The 14,672-nt window shown below is 40.7% G+C and overlaps 2 protein-coding genes across 2 annotated transcripts in view; both read left to right on the forward strand.

Annotated features, from left to right (window-relative positions):
• hoxd3a (homeobox D3a) overlaps positions 1–13,688 on the forward strand; it is a 70,117-nt gene extending 56,429 nt beyond the window's left edge. Inside the window, exons 4-6 of the mRNA XM_059342445.1 lie at positions 9,679–9,738; positions 11,352–11,919; positions 12,029–13,688. Coding sequence (XP_059198428.1) covers positions 11,448–11,919; positions 12,029–12,780 — 1,224 coding nt within the window. The 5' untranslated portion in view covers positions 9,679–9,738; positions 11,352–11,447 and the 3' untranslated portion in view covers positions 12,781–13,688. The remainder of the gene's footprint in view (positions 1–9,678; positions 9,739–11,351; positions 11,920–12,028) is intronic.
• On the forward strand, positions 1,423–3,143 carry hoxd4a (homeobox D4a). The gene is made up of 2 exons (XM_059342453.1): positions 1,423–1,976; positions 2,384–3,143. The coding sequence occupies exons 1-2, from the start codon at positions 1,568–1,570 to the stop codon at positions 2,680–2,682; spliced, it is 708 nt and encodes a 235-aa protein (XP_059198436.1). The 5' UTR covers positions 1,423–1,567; the 3' UTR covers positions 2,683–3,143.
• Positions 13,689–14,672: the final 984 nt, after the last annotated feature.

Consider the following 14,672-nt stretch of genomic DNA (forward strand, 5'->3'; position numbering starts at 1 on the left):
CTGATTAGAAGGTGACAGCTTGTAAAAGTGAAAAGTTATTTATATTATTTAAAGAATGGGCTCTTTTTTTTTCTAAGTCTGAACTTGGACTATGATGGAGGGACAGAAACCTGTTCTGACCTGTGATGCTGCATGGTTTCGTTGTTTTCACTCTTTTGCAGCTTTAATTAACATGAATATCTCTGCATGGGTAGATGAAGCCTTTAGGCCTGCAATTTTCTTTTAATAAATATATTTTTTTGAGCAGCAGCTACTTACATGCATGGCTTTTAACTTTAACTCAAGAAGATGGGTTGTACCAGAGAAATGCATTGAAATGAACCCATGAAAATGAAAGAAAAGCTGCTCCAATTAGAGAAATATAATTAGATTTTATTCTAGCCTGTACTAGGACATCTTCAGAGTGTGTTTAAGCCTCTCATTTCCTTATATAACATTGTTTCTCGTTGCCACTTTGCTGTTTGGCTGAAGAGCTCTTTAAATAAAGATCTGTGGTTGCAGTGTGACTCAGTGTGGCTTCAGTGTCGCTTGGCGTCGTCTATATATACCCTGTAGAACCGAATTTGTGTGATCAAACCACAATCACAGATTCGTTTCTAGGGGAGTATATGGTCGATGAAAAAACTTCGATTTATTGACTTATTTCCGTCTTGTTATCAGGCCTGTCACATGTTACAGTGTGGATTTTTTTTTTTTATGAATGAGAGTACATCTGACAAGAGCTCAGACTTCACAAGAAGCGCTCAGGGCGAGCTGTAACTCTATAGGCTGAGAGGGAATCTGACGCAAAATGTTACACACGAACAACTTATTTCTATTTAGATTGCACTATGTTGGAGTGGATTTAGTAAAAGAAGCCCACACACAGCAGCACACTCCAGCTGTAGCTTCTTCTTCTTCTTCGCTTGTGTCTCCACATTATTGATTCCCAGAGGCTGCTGCTGCTGGCCAATAGGCTCCTGAGACAGTTTTTTTTTTCAAAGGGATGGGAGCAGATGAAGTGATGAGATTGGTGTAACTTTTGGATGACCCCTTCTTGACAAAGACAGTGTCCATCAATTGTCGTCACTCATTATTCGCTGCTTTTATGCCGAGGGGCTTTTTGTATCTTTTGTTGGTTTCTCTGTTGAACACCATGCCTTCAAGTCAGACCTCAGAAACTGAAATATTTTTTATTTCTGCTTAGATAAAACAACAAAACACACAGTGCGAGTTGTTATTTTTTTATTATATATATTTTAAAGTGAAATATTGAAAAAAGGGTAGGATTTATGTGTTTTCTTGTTTTCCGAGCATGTGTTTTTATTATCTAAAATGCGCACGCAAGATGTTTCTGTGCAATATTAGTTTTAATCCCACTAGGGTGTAATTTTGCTTTATCTTAAGTTGAATAAAATTGCTTTTAGTTGTATGTTTACCCGTTTATGGACCAGCATCACCTCTATTGGCCGATCTGGTCACATGGTTCGCTAACTTTATTCAGTTGACACCAAGTAGGAGGGCTTTATGGAGGGAGGAAAAAAAGACAACTCGAGAAAAAATTAGTATTTTCTACCTTCAGAAATTAATGGCCATGAGTTCGTATTTGGTGAACTCTAAGTATGTGGATCCTAAATTTCCTCCGTGCGAGGAATATTCACAAAATAACTATATACCTGATCAGGGCTCGGACTACTACAGTCCAGCGCAGGACACAGACTTTCAGCATCCAGGGATCTACCCACGGTCAAACTACACGGAGCAGCCCTTCAGCTGCAACACTGTGCAGGACTCCACGGTGCAGCCACGGGGTCATGTGCACGACAGATCCAGCCACTCGAGCCCTTTTAGCGCACAGACTGAGCCGGGGCCCCCGGTCCAAACAGCCGGACCAAGGACTTGTGGACAGCAGCAAAACACAAAGAGCCAAAATGGGATACAGTCCAAGCAGCCTGCAGTAGTTTACCCCTGGATGAAGAAAGTCCACGTAACTACTGGTAAGATTTCCTTCTCTTCTTCTTCTTCTACTTCTTCTTCTTCTTCTGCTACTCTCCAGGAGCAGCTGAGACTTTAGGAATCATTCAGTGTAATATTTATGGGAGTCTTTGAAAGGCCTCGCCAATTACACAAGTCATAAATTTTTATAGCTCAGGAAATAGGCCGCTAGGTGAGCGCCTGAAAGCTCCTGGAAACACATATTGACCGCTTGTAATGGAGCTTAAATCTGCTTAAATCCAGCTAAAAATCACTCTTTATTTCCCTCTTATTATAATGCTCTCGCCTCCTCGTGTTTGTTCTTAAAGTTTGAGCGCACCGGTAACACAGAGAGGACTCCTCTTGTATTGTTTTTTCCTGCATGCTGCATTTGGTGACTTCATTTTTTTTTTGTTTTCTTTTCTCCCAGTGAACCCGGATTACACAGGATCCGAGCCCAAGCGGTCCAGAACAGCCTACACCCGGCAGCAGGTCCTGGAGCTGGAAAAGGAGTTTCATTTTAACAGGTACCTGACCAGGCGGCGGCGGATCGAGATTGCCCACACTCTTTGTCTCTCCGAAAGGCAGATCAAAATCTGGTTCCAGAACAGACGGATGAAATGGAAGAAAGATCACAAATTGCCCAACACCAAGGGCAGATCTGCACCAGCCTCCAGCCATCTGCAGAACCTGCAGAAGGACAACCAGACTGATATCACATCATTATAAGAGGAGAAATAAAACTGTACATAAAAAGAGACAGAGGGTGCATCTGACTTTTGCATGGACTCATGATGGTTTTAGCATTTTTTTTTAATTTAAAAAACAGACCCCAGCAGTGTTGACTCAAGACTGAGTCAGAAAATCAATCAGAGAGGTTTGAAAGTTTTAATTCCTGAAAGAGAGACATCGAAACAAACTTTTTTCTTTTTTTCCTTTATTTTTCTGGACGTTTTCCATCTGAGGACATTTAATGAGTAACCTCGGCTGGTTTCGTGGATTTAAACAACAGCTCCTCTCACATGGATTCACGCTGGTTTAAAGACTGAAATGTCTTTATTCAGAACAGGGAAGCCCTTGGTTCAAATCACACACACACATACACACACACATACACAAAAAGGTTATTTGAGTTTTTCCTTCTATTCAAAGCTCACAGAAAACGCACAAAATATATATATACTTGAAGGACGCAGTATTTGCATATAGAGCACGCCAAACACAACCTAAAAACCCCGGTGAATCTCTCAGTCCCACGTTTCTTTGTGTAACTCGTATGTTTTAACTTATTTTGTACAATAAAGCATTGAATTTTTCTTAGCCTAAATATTATGCCCTAAAAAGCAAGACATTCCTGTGTGCATACTATTCAGAGTGCCCTTATAAATCTCTCCTGACATCTTTGTAAACAGTGTACATTTTCAGACTCTCTCGTGCCATTTCAAACATAATTTTGTTCCTGCATGGCATCAAAATTAATATTGGATGTTTCTCATCGGAAATAATCAAAATACCAGAATATTTAGGAGTATAATTGTTTATTTTTCTTGATATGGTTTTTACGTCATTATTTATTTGTTTAAAATAAAAGTGTAAATTTTCGTATAGCACACATACAGTTTTAATTAATTAATCTAAAATATGTTTGTGGATTATTATTAGCATGGCTTTATGCAAAAAGTTTTTAGTCTTTAGTTAATGTGAGAATCTTCTAGTTTTTTCATTGAGCTAACCGAAGGGGGGCTTTCACGTCACGTTGCAAAGAGATATTTTTTTGTTTTATACCGTCATTGTCTTCGGACAAAAAAAGCCCAGAAGCTCGAAGAGATCTTCTCTGTGAAGTCTTCACCACGAGAGGCTTGAAAAGGTATTTCAACCGAAGGTCGACAAAGCAGCAGTGGCAGGTTCATCCAGGGGACACATTTCAGCCGCGAGGACTGACCCCAGCACCCCTGACCCGCCGGACAGGCAGCATTTCTCGCTTTGCTTTGGAGGTTTTTCCCCCCCAACACTTTTAAAAAAAGCCAAAGCATTCAAAGCAGGAGTCAGCGCGTGAATTCCACACTTTCTACACACAGTATTTATATCAGCCCCCAAAAATGTGTTTCTGATTTGTGCATTTGTCTCCTCATGTCAATATGCAATCTTTTTGCTTTTATTTTTGTACATGCTTTTTACCTTGTATTGTGCATTGAGATGCGAGAAGTATATTGGAAAAATAAAGATTTCTACTGATTATGCATTTAAATGTTTGCAGAAGGCACTTTGTCGCGGGTTTTAAAAAAAAATCTCCACTCGAGTAATATTTAAAATTTCAGGGGGAAAAATTCCCCGAGCACACTAAATTGTTTTATAATTTATGTGATTACTAAAAACTTTAATTTTATGTTTGTTTTATGGGGTAATTTGGTGTCATTCGTTGTGCGCCATTTGCAAAAGGATGACTTTGGTGGGAAAGTAGTTTTTCTTCAGTGGTAACAAGCGTGTGGAGCCATATGGACATGCAGCCCCCTTTTACAAAACATCCACAAATGCACCAAATGTGCGCTGCATGGGCTAATTCAGCCTCTTCTTCTAGAGCATGAAATTTACGAGCATAATGGTCTGAAATAAGTGTAAAATATCTTTAAACCAATGTTGAAGAGCGAGTTTTGCCTGTGGCGTGTCTTAATTTCCACTCATGCGCTCTTATCCAAATGCGTAAAAACATCCCCATGAGCCCGTAGAGGAGATTTTCAAGGTGATTCATTCAATGAAAACTGCGTTCAGGATCTTTTAAGACTTTGACTTGAGTCTTTATTGCAAAAAAAAAAAAAGGAAAAAAAAGTTAGTTACATGAGTCTTTATTACACAATAAAAACACATGAAATTTGCAGGTCTGGTAGATTTAAAGTGACAAATAAAAACTTTTTCAGAGGCTCCAAAACCAAATTACGCACGTTTATCAATAAATACACACACACGTATAATTATCGACAGTATATGTGATACTAACCCCCTTGTGCTTCATCATGAGCCATGCCTTTATTGAATATGACCCTCTGCTACAGTGACCTCCGACCCCCCACACTACAGCATCAGTCCTGATACAAACAAAAAGTGGCCATAAACGGACATGTGGAAAGACAATCTGCAGCAGTGTGTTCATCCCCAGTGACCACTGTCTCATCCCCCCAACTACTGAGCGCATGCACGCGGGCCCTACAGGCGTGCACGTGGCTCTTATATGTTTGTGTACGTGTAAAAGAATACACACTGGTGTCATATATAGATTCAGAGAGAAGCTGAAGAGACAAAGTGATGCCACCAATCCACCATGCTGCCATAAATGATGTGCACAAAGATGCTGAAGAGAGGATGAGGGGGAGGAGGAGAGGAGTGGGGGGAGGGGAGGGGAGGGGGGTTTATTAGCACAATTGGACAGCCCAATATACATTACTAGTTTTTAAAAAAAATACCCTAACTAGGATTTTTAATTTATTATTTAAAATCCATTTAATATCCAACCTAAGCTGCAGGTATTAAAACATGAATAGAAATGTTTCCCTCCAGCAGTGATCAGGTCAGAGCAGCCTACTACACCGTACAGTGTGTAGCCACACTGACCTACATGTCTGAACAGCAATAAATGGGAGCCAAAGGCAGTGCCATTTTCAATGACACTGCACCCAGTGCACGAACACAACGTCGTTGCTCTCCATCCGGCCATATTTGATTTCCAGCTGTTTTCTCGCAGAAGCCTCTCCTCGCCAGACAACCCCCCCTAAAGATATATTAAAGTGCGCTGTCTGCATTCAGAGATATAATCCAGAGACTATACCACTCCGCTCTCTATTCTCGACCACGTGATTGTCTAAATAATTAATGCAGCACGTCCCCCTAGAAACACGGCGTCGTCATTAATCGCAAGGACTCTATCAGACTTGAAAACTGAAGAGATCCCCCAAGAAAATAATATCCGATACCCGGCGCAACCGTAGCGACACATCCGAACCGATGGATGCTTGGGTAGGTAAATATTTCAGCATTTCTCATGTTGGCAGAGCTGCTAAATGATGTGAAATGTGGTGATATTTGATAAATTGCTGTGTTTGATTTGTGCGCTCTGAGCAGGACTCTGTGTGCCGTTAGTCGCTGTTTGCATGTCTTCTTTTTTACTAAATATATTAGAAATGGCACAATTTGTGGAGCTTTCTGTTTACGCATATGTCCTGAGCGGGATTGATAGGAGAAAGGGTAAAAACTAAAGGGCACTGACATGTATTTATGGCTGCTCACTCTGAATAAATGCTCTTTCGGACACAGCTCAGTGTGGCCCCTTTACTGGGCCCACTCATTCTTTATTCCAAACCTTATTCACATTTTTACCAATTTAGTGGAAAAAAACAACAAGGAACTAAATGTTTATAAAAAGAAACAGCTTTAGAATTATAGATTGCTATGTAGAAATAAATATCCGGATTTATAGTGGAAGTTTTCAACACAAGATGAATATTTATCTTCACTTTCTGTTGGATTTCTTGTGTTTTTATTGTAAGTTTGGGGGCTGATTTGATTTCCATTCCCAAGAAGTGGTGGAAGTTTGGGCAGTCTGACACTTCTGCCTGCTTGTAAATCATTCTCAGTAATTCCTGAAAGGGTTTGAGGCTGTTGGGGGGCCGGGCGAAAACTGTAAATCTTTCACTTTTATTACCCTCTGAACATATGCTGCGACGCTACCAGTCCTGCATCCCTCCTTCTTCTTCTTCTTCCTCAGCAAAGATAGTCCACCGCTGAACCAGCCGACGCTCTGCGGCTCTTCAATCCATTCTGCTGTTTTTATCCAATATATTTATTTAATGCTTATCAAAAACCCTGCTATTATTTATCCTCTTTGTGTGATGGATAGTGAAAACAATGCATGGCTCTCTCTCACTCTTTTTGTGTGAAGTCAGACACAACAAACAAAAGATGATAATGTGGTTTATTTGAATACAATCCAGCCCAGCTGTTAGAAGGAAAAAAAAGCCCACATGTCGTTCTATTTCATAAATCATTTTTTTTAAATGCACATCAAACATAATTGTTACTGGGCGACTAAACAGGACACAGATAGAATGAATAATCGTTTACAAAATTATCCAAACTACCTAACTGTGGTGCGTTTAAGGCCCCCTTTGCACGTTTTATTGTGAAAATCCTTCAAAGGAGAAAATCTAGAAAATGCAGGACATTTCAAACCTGCAATAACTTGTAAAATGCACTGAAATTTGTTATAATAACGCATACAAACGCACTGCATCTGCTGGAAATATGTGCAAACCTTTCTCACTAATACCTTCATAAATGCATGTAATGCTCGTGTTTAAATACTGAAGAGCAGCTGTAATTCAGGAGGAGATGAAAAGAAATAGCTCAGATGGTTCAGATGAGGAAATAAACGCCACCCTTTATCAGAATGGATTGGTGAGGTAAGGCTCGGTTGTAGAAGAGAACAATCACGTGAACAAATATGCTTGTATCTTAAGGCAGCGCCTTTATTTGTCATCACAAAGCCTCCAAAAACAGCCCCAAAAAAGCCCAATGTTAGCTGCAAATGTGTCCAGGCCTATCCGTTTCTGTATTCCTGTATATTTCAATGGATGATTGATTGCCAGGGATTTTTTTTCTGGAATAAGGATACCTTGTTCGCTTTTTATTGGTAGTTGAGTGCGAGTCCTTCCATTCTTTCGGGAATACTGTCTCCACTGGTATATGGAAATGTCTGAAAAACAGCAAGATCAGGTTTAGGACAGCATTGTCTGCAGACAAAGGGTGAAGGATTTATTCTAGAGACTGCGTGGAAAGGAAGTGAGACTGAGAGGGAAGCTGCTTTATGATGAATTGATTCGCAGGTAAGCAATCGCATGGCACAAAGCAACCTTTAACCACGGGTTAATATAATGCAAGGAAATATATATGATTTATTCCACTCAGCGAGCTGATGCTTGTTAATGTCGCTCTGCGTGCGGAGATGGAGTCCACAGCTTCCTCCTCTACAGCACATTCACATTTTTATTTATTTTTTCCCGTTCAAATATTATCGACAGATTGAGCTCGAGCTGCTTTTCAGCTGATTTCAGGTTTCGATGAAAAGCGGCTCGGAGGGAAGAAGAAGAAGAAGTAGGAGAGGAACTTTTTCTTTTTCACTCTTGGATCGTAAATCACATTAATTTGTTGTCTTATCGTCACAGTGGCGTTTGCAGTGATTTATGTGGTTTCAACTATATGGCTTTGTTAACCTGCAACGTTATATTATACATGAATTCATATTGGATGTGTTGAAGGATTATACCCGGCTGGAAAGTGACCGACGATACAGGCAAATACTGAATTTTCCTACTATTTGGATGCGTTTTTGTCTCACTTGTATTTTAATTCTAACTCATGTGAATATTAATATATTTTTTATTTTTTTTTATTTTTGTTGCTGTTGTTGAATACAATTAGGCCTGAGTCGCTAAAAAAAGCTTATTTATTTTATATTTAATCTGATTATTTTCCATTTTGCTCATATTCTTCAAACAGTGACTGTTTTCCAATGGATTAATATTTAATTCATGCGCATTGCATCTTTATATTTACTCATGGTTGTGCGTTTTTGCAGAATATCTGCAGGATTTCTTACAAAATTAACAAAAAGGCTGCAATGCAGCTGCAACTGGTGATTTCTCATTTTATGAGCAGCTTTTTGCAGCAAAAACAGACTTTATATTTTACTACAACAGCGGGTAGAGAGAATATTATTACACTGTTGTTACTGCAATTATTTTGTGCATGTAAGAAGCATTTCTAACAATAATAAAACGCTTCTCGTGTGCTGTTTAACTTGAATATGAGCAGGATTTGAAGGGCTAACCGAGTGGGATAATAACACTCCACATTGAGTCCGGCCCATTGTGTGAACCAAACTTACCGTAACAGCGCGTAGGCGAAAAACACTGCTGTCTGAAAAGAGGAGCATGTCTGCTACTAGCAGCCCAGTGTGTTTAAAAAGCACTTCAGGCGCAGATTATCGACCAGCTTTAACAAATATTCCACATCGAAGGAATCTGAAATCTCCATCGTGATATTTCAAGTAATTATCCACAAATGCAGGCAGGGAAGCAGAGCTGCTTTCACTCACAGTAAAATAATAATTCACTGAAATGTTTCTGATGTTGCTCTGTGTTTCTTGCCGTCGGTGGAGCATCTTGTCCTCAGTCACCGCAGAAAAGCTGCTCTGAATTTACTTGAGAGTTGAGTCTTCTTGTAACCAAACTGCTCGTTTATCATTAAACTTTGACTTAAAGCTGAATGACCCAAAGGTCACCTAAAAAAGCTTATGACTGCTAAATATTTGAGCAGGCTCTTTGTGTAAAAAGTGCACATGTAAGACTTTTTTTTTCCTCAAGAGGAGACTTGGAGAAAAAAAAAAGTCATTCATGTCAGTCTTACAATTTAGCAAAATAATATTAAAATAAAAATAATGAATTGTCTAGGAATCATTAGCATTAAAATGTATTTTTAATGGAGCTTTAGAAATAAAAATAAATACTTTTATTTTTAATTGTATGTTTTAAAACTGTGGAGAAGGTTCGCTTGATATAAATCTTTCCCCTTTTTTGTATAAAATGTGAGTGTATGCAACGAATTTGAGGTCCATTTTTGGCTGTGATTTAAATTAAATCTAATGTGAGAAAAACATTATTTTTATTTCTCTTCCAGGTCGAGGTGGGAGCCGTGATGAATGCGTGAGGGATATAAAAGAGATTTGCACAGATTTCGGTGAGTAACATTTCTTTAATGAAGGGAGTGGACAGCACAGAGCCACTGCTAACAAGGTGAAAGGGTGATTTGTTATTAGGCTACATATTAACGCTCACAGTGTTTCACAGGAGGCTTAAATCACAGACACAGACATGAGGGATGACTTTAACTTCGCCTCTACGGCTAATTATTCGCGCAGGCCAGAGTCCCATTCGGATATGTCTAATTCTACGTTTGCATCGAAATGAACCGCATTTAATACTATTTTTTCCACAAGAAAAAAAAATACAATATCAATATTTACATTCCTGTGGAACATTATTTAGAAATATGCTAATTATAAAATCAGGAAGAATATCACCATTTCGTCCCAAGATTCCCACATTTTACCCGATGCGTAATCGCCAATTTGCCTCTTTAATGCCAGTAAAAACCTCTCCAGTGTTTCCTCTCGGTGTTTGGCTGCAGACTCGCGCTCAGCCACACTGCAGGCACCGTTTATAAACCGAGCCTGTGTCTGGGAGAAGCCGCCGAGTATGAAATTCTTCCCCCTTGCCTTCCTCCTACGCTTAGTTTTACACTTCTGAGGGCTGCGAGTCTTGAGGACTGTTTTGCTTTTCATTCCTCTCTCAGGCCGTTTACAACCATAACATTTGCGGTCATAAATTCTGCCGCGGTCCACACTGACAGGTGCAATTGTTATGCACGGCGCAGGCTGCACCTCCTCGAGCCACCAACATACAGTAACAGGGCCCTTTGATATTTTAGTTTCAGCGTTGAGTTCAGATGGTGACGCACATTTCTCTCTTAGATACTGAAAAGAAATGTAGCTGCTATCGAAAATAACCTCACCATTTGTTACATTTATCTGATTCTTTGTTTTGTATTATTTTAAATTATTATTATATTTCTTTTATTATTTTATTAATAAATATTATCATTAAAGCTACATTTTTGTATTAATGGATCAGATGCAGAAAACCAACCAGCCAGGCAACATATATGGGTTAAAGCATGTGTAAAGACTGATTAATATCATATCTAACTCCCACCCCCACCCAACAAAACTCTCACACTCTCTGTCTCACTCACTCAAACACACACACTCACACACACGCTTACATCTCTAATAATAACATTAATAATTACCAGTAGTATTTAGCTTCTTGTGTGCGTAAATATGTGATCCAAACGCATGCGCGCGGCCTTGGTGGGCTATATTTCTGCTGCAGGGAACAATGCATGACGGGCTTTGTCAGGCCCTGTGATTAGTGAAAAGGCTATTGTGTGTATGTGTGTGTCAAATGCTGATTCAGCTGATTTCTGAGGGACTCCTAAAGCCTCCCAGAGGGTCCTTTTAGCGCAAGTTAAACTTTAACTGTTTTGTGCCAGAAGTAAGTCAGAACACTTTGAATCTGGGACTGGGACATGTATCACCGTTAGAGACGGTTGGTAATGTCTGAATCAGTAACTGCTGTATAGCAGCATGAGCACTGGGCCAAGCAGAGTGATTCTGTTTCTTTATTGTGAAATTAAACTCTTAATCCTAAACAGGAAGGGGATTGCGTTTATAAGAGGTGTAGGCCTTCTTCATAAGAGCCCTCATGAGCCTGATCTACTTCTCTTTATAGGTCACAGACTGGAGCAACGGTGGGAGACACCAATCACGTGAATAAACAACACCCATGCCATTGGATAGAGTGGCTTATTGGCTTTGAACCTACAAAATGCAGAAAGCAACATACTACGATAACTCTGGACTTTTTGGAGGCTACACCTTCCCCAAACCCGACTCTTACAACTATGGCCCCGCTCATCAGTCCTACCCTGCCTCCAACATTGACAGTGACTACCAGGGCTCAGTGTGTCCCATCCAGACCTCTGCTGTCCGGCCACCGACCCTCAAAGACAGTGACCTGAACGGAGACTGCATGCGGCAAAGCAGCGGGCAGAGCAACAGCAGCAGCAGCCAGGCCACGAGCATCGGGGAGCCGCAGCAGCAGCAGCAGCCTCCACTGTCCGCATCCTCTCCCAGCTCCAACGGCTCTGCGCCCCAGAAGAAGAAGTCCCCATCCAGCAGCGCCTCCAGTACTGCCACACCAACCCTCACCAAGCAGATCTTCCCCTGGATGAAGGAGACCCGGCAGAACTCAAAGCAGAAGAGCAACAACTGCACCAGTGCAGGTAGAGACCCTGATGGTGCGTTGGGGGTAAAAGGGGGGGTGGGAGGGGATTGGGCCTTGTTGTGCTCACAGTGTATGAGTGCATTAACAAAAGAGGCTAAGGTGATGCTGTGCTTCTTTTGCAGGTGGTGAGGTGAGTGATGAGAAGAGCCCACCGGGTCCGGCCTCCAAACGGGTCAGAACTGCGTACACCAGCGCGCAACTAGTGGAGCTGGAGAAGGAGTTTCACTTTAACCGCTACCTTTGTCGCCCCCGGAGAGTGGAAATGGCCAATCTGTTGAATCTGACCGAGCGTCAAATAAAGATCTGGTTTCAAAACAGGAGGATGAAATACAAAAAGGACCAGAAGTCTAAAGGGCTGGCGCACTCTCCCCTGGGACACTCTCCGGATAGGAGCCCGCCGCTGAGTGGTCCAAACCACATTGGATACTCTGGCCAGCTCCAAAACGTGAACAGCCTCAGCTATGACGCGCCCTCGCCCCCGTCCTTCGCCAAACCCCAGCCGAACATGTATGGTTTGGCCGCCTACACGGCACCCTTGGGTGGCTGCATCCCGCAGCAGAAGAGGTACCCGGGCTCTGAGTACGAGCACCACGGCATGCAGAGCAACGGCAGCTTTGCCAACGACAATTTGCAAGGCAGCCCCGTTTACGTGGGTGGGAATTTTGTTGATTCCATGCCAGCCTCGGGCCCCATGTTCAACCTCGGCCATCTTCCCCACCCCTCATCCACCAGTGTGGACTACAGCTGTGCCGCCCAGATCCCAGGAAACCACCACCATGGACCCTGTGATCCCCACCCCACATACACAGACCTCACCTCTCACCAAGCGTCTCAGGGAAGGATTCAGGAAGCGCCTAAACTCACGCATTTGTAATATGTGGTTTCTGTGTGTGTGCGTGCGTGCGCGTGCGTGCGTGTGTGTATGTGTGCCAAAATTATGTTGCGCTCTTTTTATTACCTCACTAGTCTAATAACTACACTCCAAGCGAGTCGTGTGTATTATTACAGTATTATTGATATTACTATTAATGCTATTGTGTAATTATTTTCTAAATAATACAGCTTTTCTCTTGAATATTTGGGGATGCGCAGAGGCAGACTATTGTCAGTTGTTCCTTTTTGTTTGTTTGTTTTTTTCTCAAGTGCAATGCGCAATTTTTTGACTGAATATTTCATGGCGTTACTTGAAGGTAAGTCTTGTAGATCACGAAAAGTAGAAGCTCATCATTAGAGAGAAGGACTTTTAGGGACATTTTCGTCTGTTTTGTAGGATCTCATTCTCCCCACGGGCATCCTATTTATTTATTTTGCATTATTATTGTTTTGCATAATCTTTCGTACTAGCATATAGCCTATTTATTATTTAATTCCTTTTGTATTGCACATTATTTATCGTTTATATGCGAGTATTTATAAGTGTGGAGTTTTTTGTAAGATTGGACAGATCAGTGCACTTGGAAGTGTTGGCAAAACAGGGTTTGAAAAATGCTATGACTCGCAGTGTATTGTTGAAAAAGAGCATTTCTAATTGTAAATCTGGGATAAATGGGGCATTTGAGAGTGTATAAACACCACTATATGTCCATGGTTAATCTTGTGTCAAACCTAAAGCAAAACGTAGACTATCGAAGTATGAAATATTATACACACCAGCATGTCATTTCGTGTAGTCCATTACTATTTTTATTTGTCTTCCATTGTTATTCCATTCAGTTGGATATCCATAAATTTATGAAACCCTAATGATATTGAAATGTTATATTTTATTGTGTTTAACATTTTGTAAATAAAGTGCTCAAACTTGTATTTTTTTATTGCATTTTCTTGATTTCTGCAGAAACACCCTGCAGCACCCACTATTTCTGATTATTTTAATTCCACTGTCAGGTAACAGTACGGAGGAGGCTTATTGACTGCGCAGCTCTACTGTACAGAGCCAATCAATAATTAGATACCAGGATATCTAAACCTCATCAGACGGCTCTATGCTTCCAATGCAAAGTGCATTTCAGCGGGATAAAAGGCTCTGGACAGTATTGATGTTCCAATGGTTTGAGGGAAGTGAGTCTATGGGCTTATTGCATCTTCCACATGTCACTTATTATTTTTATTTATTTTTTTATTCTAGGCCACATGATTACCTTCCTTACTGCTATATGACAAGAGAATAAGCCCAAAGCCCAACCACTTCCTGTCTAATTGATCTTCAAAATAAAGTTTCATAAAATAGAAATATGTGCCTCAACTGATGGGTGAGGCAGAGCAGATTGGTGACAATAAAAGCAAAATATTAAAGGAAAAAAAATCTTTGACATTGGAAATGATGCAACGATGGATGTGCGTGTGTTTGTGCGTGTGCGTGAGACAGAGAGAGAGAGAGGGAGAGAGAGAGCAGTTCATCCTTTATTGCTCCTGGAGAGCCATTTCAAAGCTCATTAATCAAAAACTCGTCGCTTTCAGACTCCTCGCTGATCCCTCCTCCTCCTGAACAAAGCATTTGCATTCCAAATCCAAGTAACACATTTCAAACCGAGCAGCCTCAATCTTTAATGGTGGGGGAGAGTTTTTTAAAAAAAAATGTTCACATTGTATTGAGAAGATACATTCTGGGATTTAAGAGCAAAATTAAATCATCATCAGTGACTTTAAATCAGTGCAGCTCCCAAAAAGTTTCAGCTGAATGTGACTCAGCACACAATCATATCCTGAATCTGCAGCACAGCTTTAAAGATGATTTCATTTTATTTATAATTAATTTATTCCTGG

This window comes from Centropristis striata, chromosome 10 (genome assembly GCF_030273125.1).
Source record: "Centropristis striata isolate RG_2023a ecotype Rhode Island chromosome 10, C.striata_1.0, whole genome shotgun sequence".
NCBI classification, from domain to species: Eukaryota; Metazoa; Chordata; class Actinopteri; order Perciformes; family Serranidae; genus Centropristis; species Centropristis striata.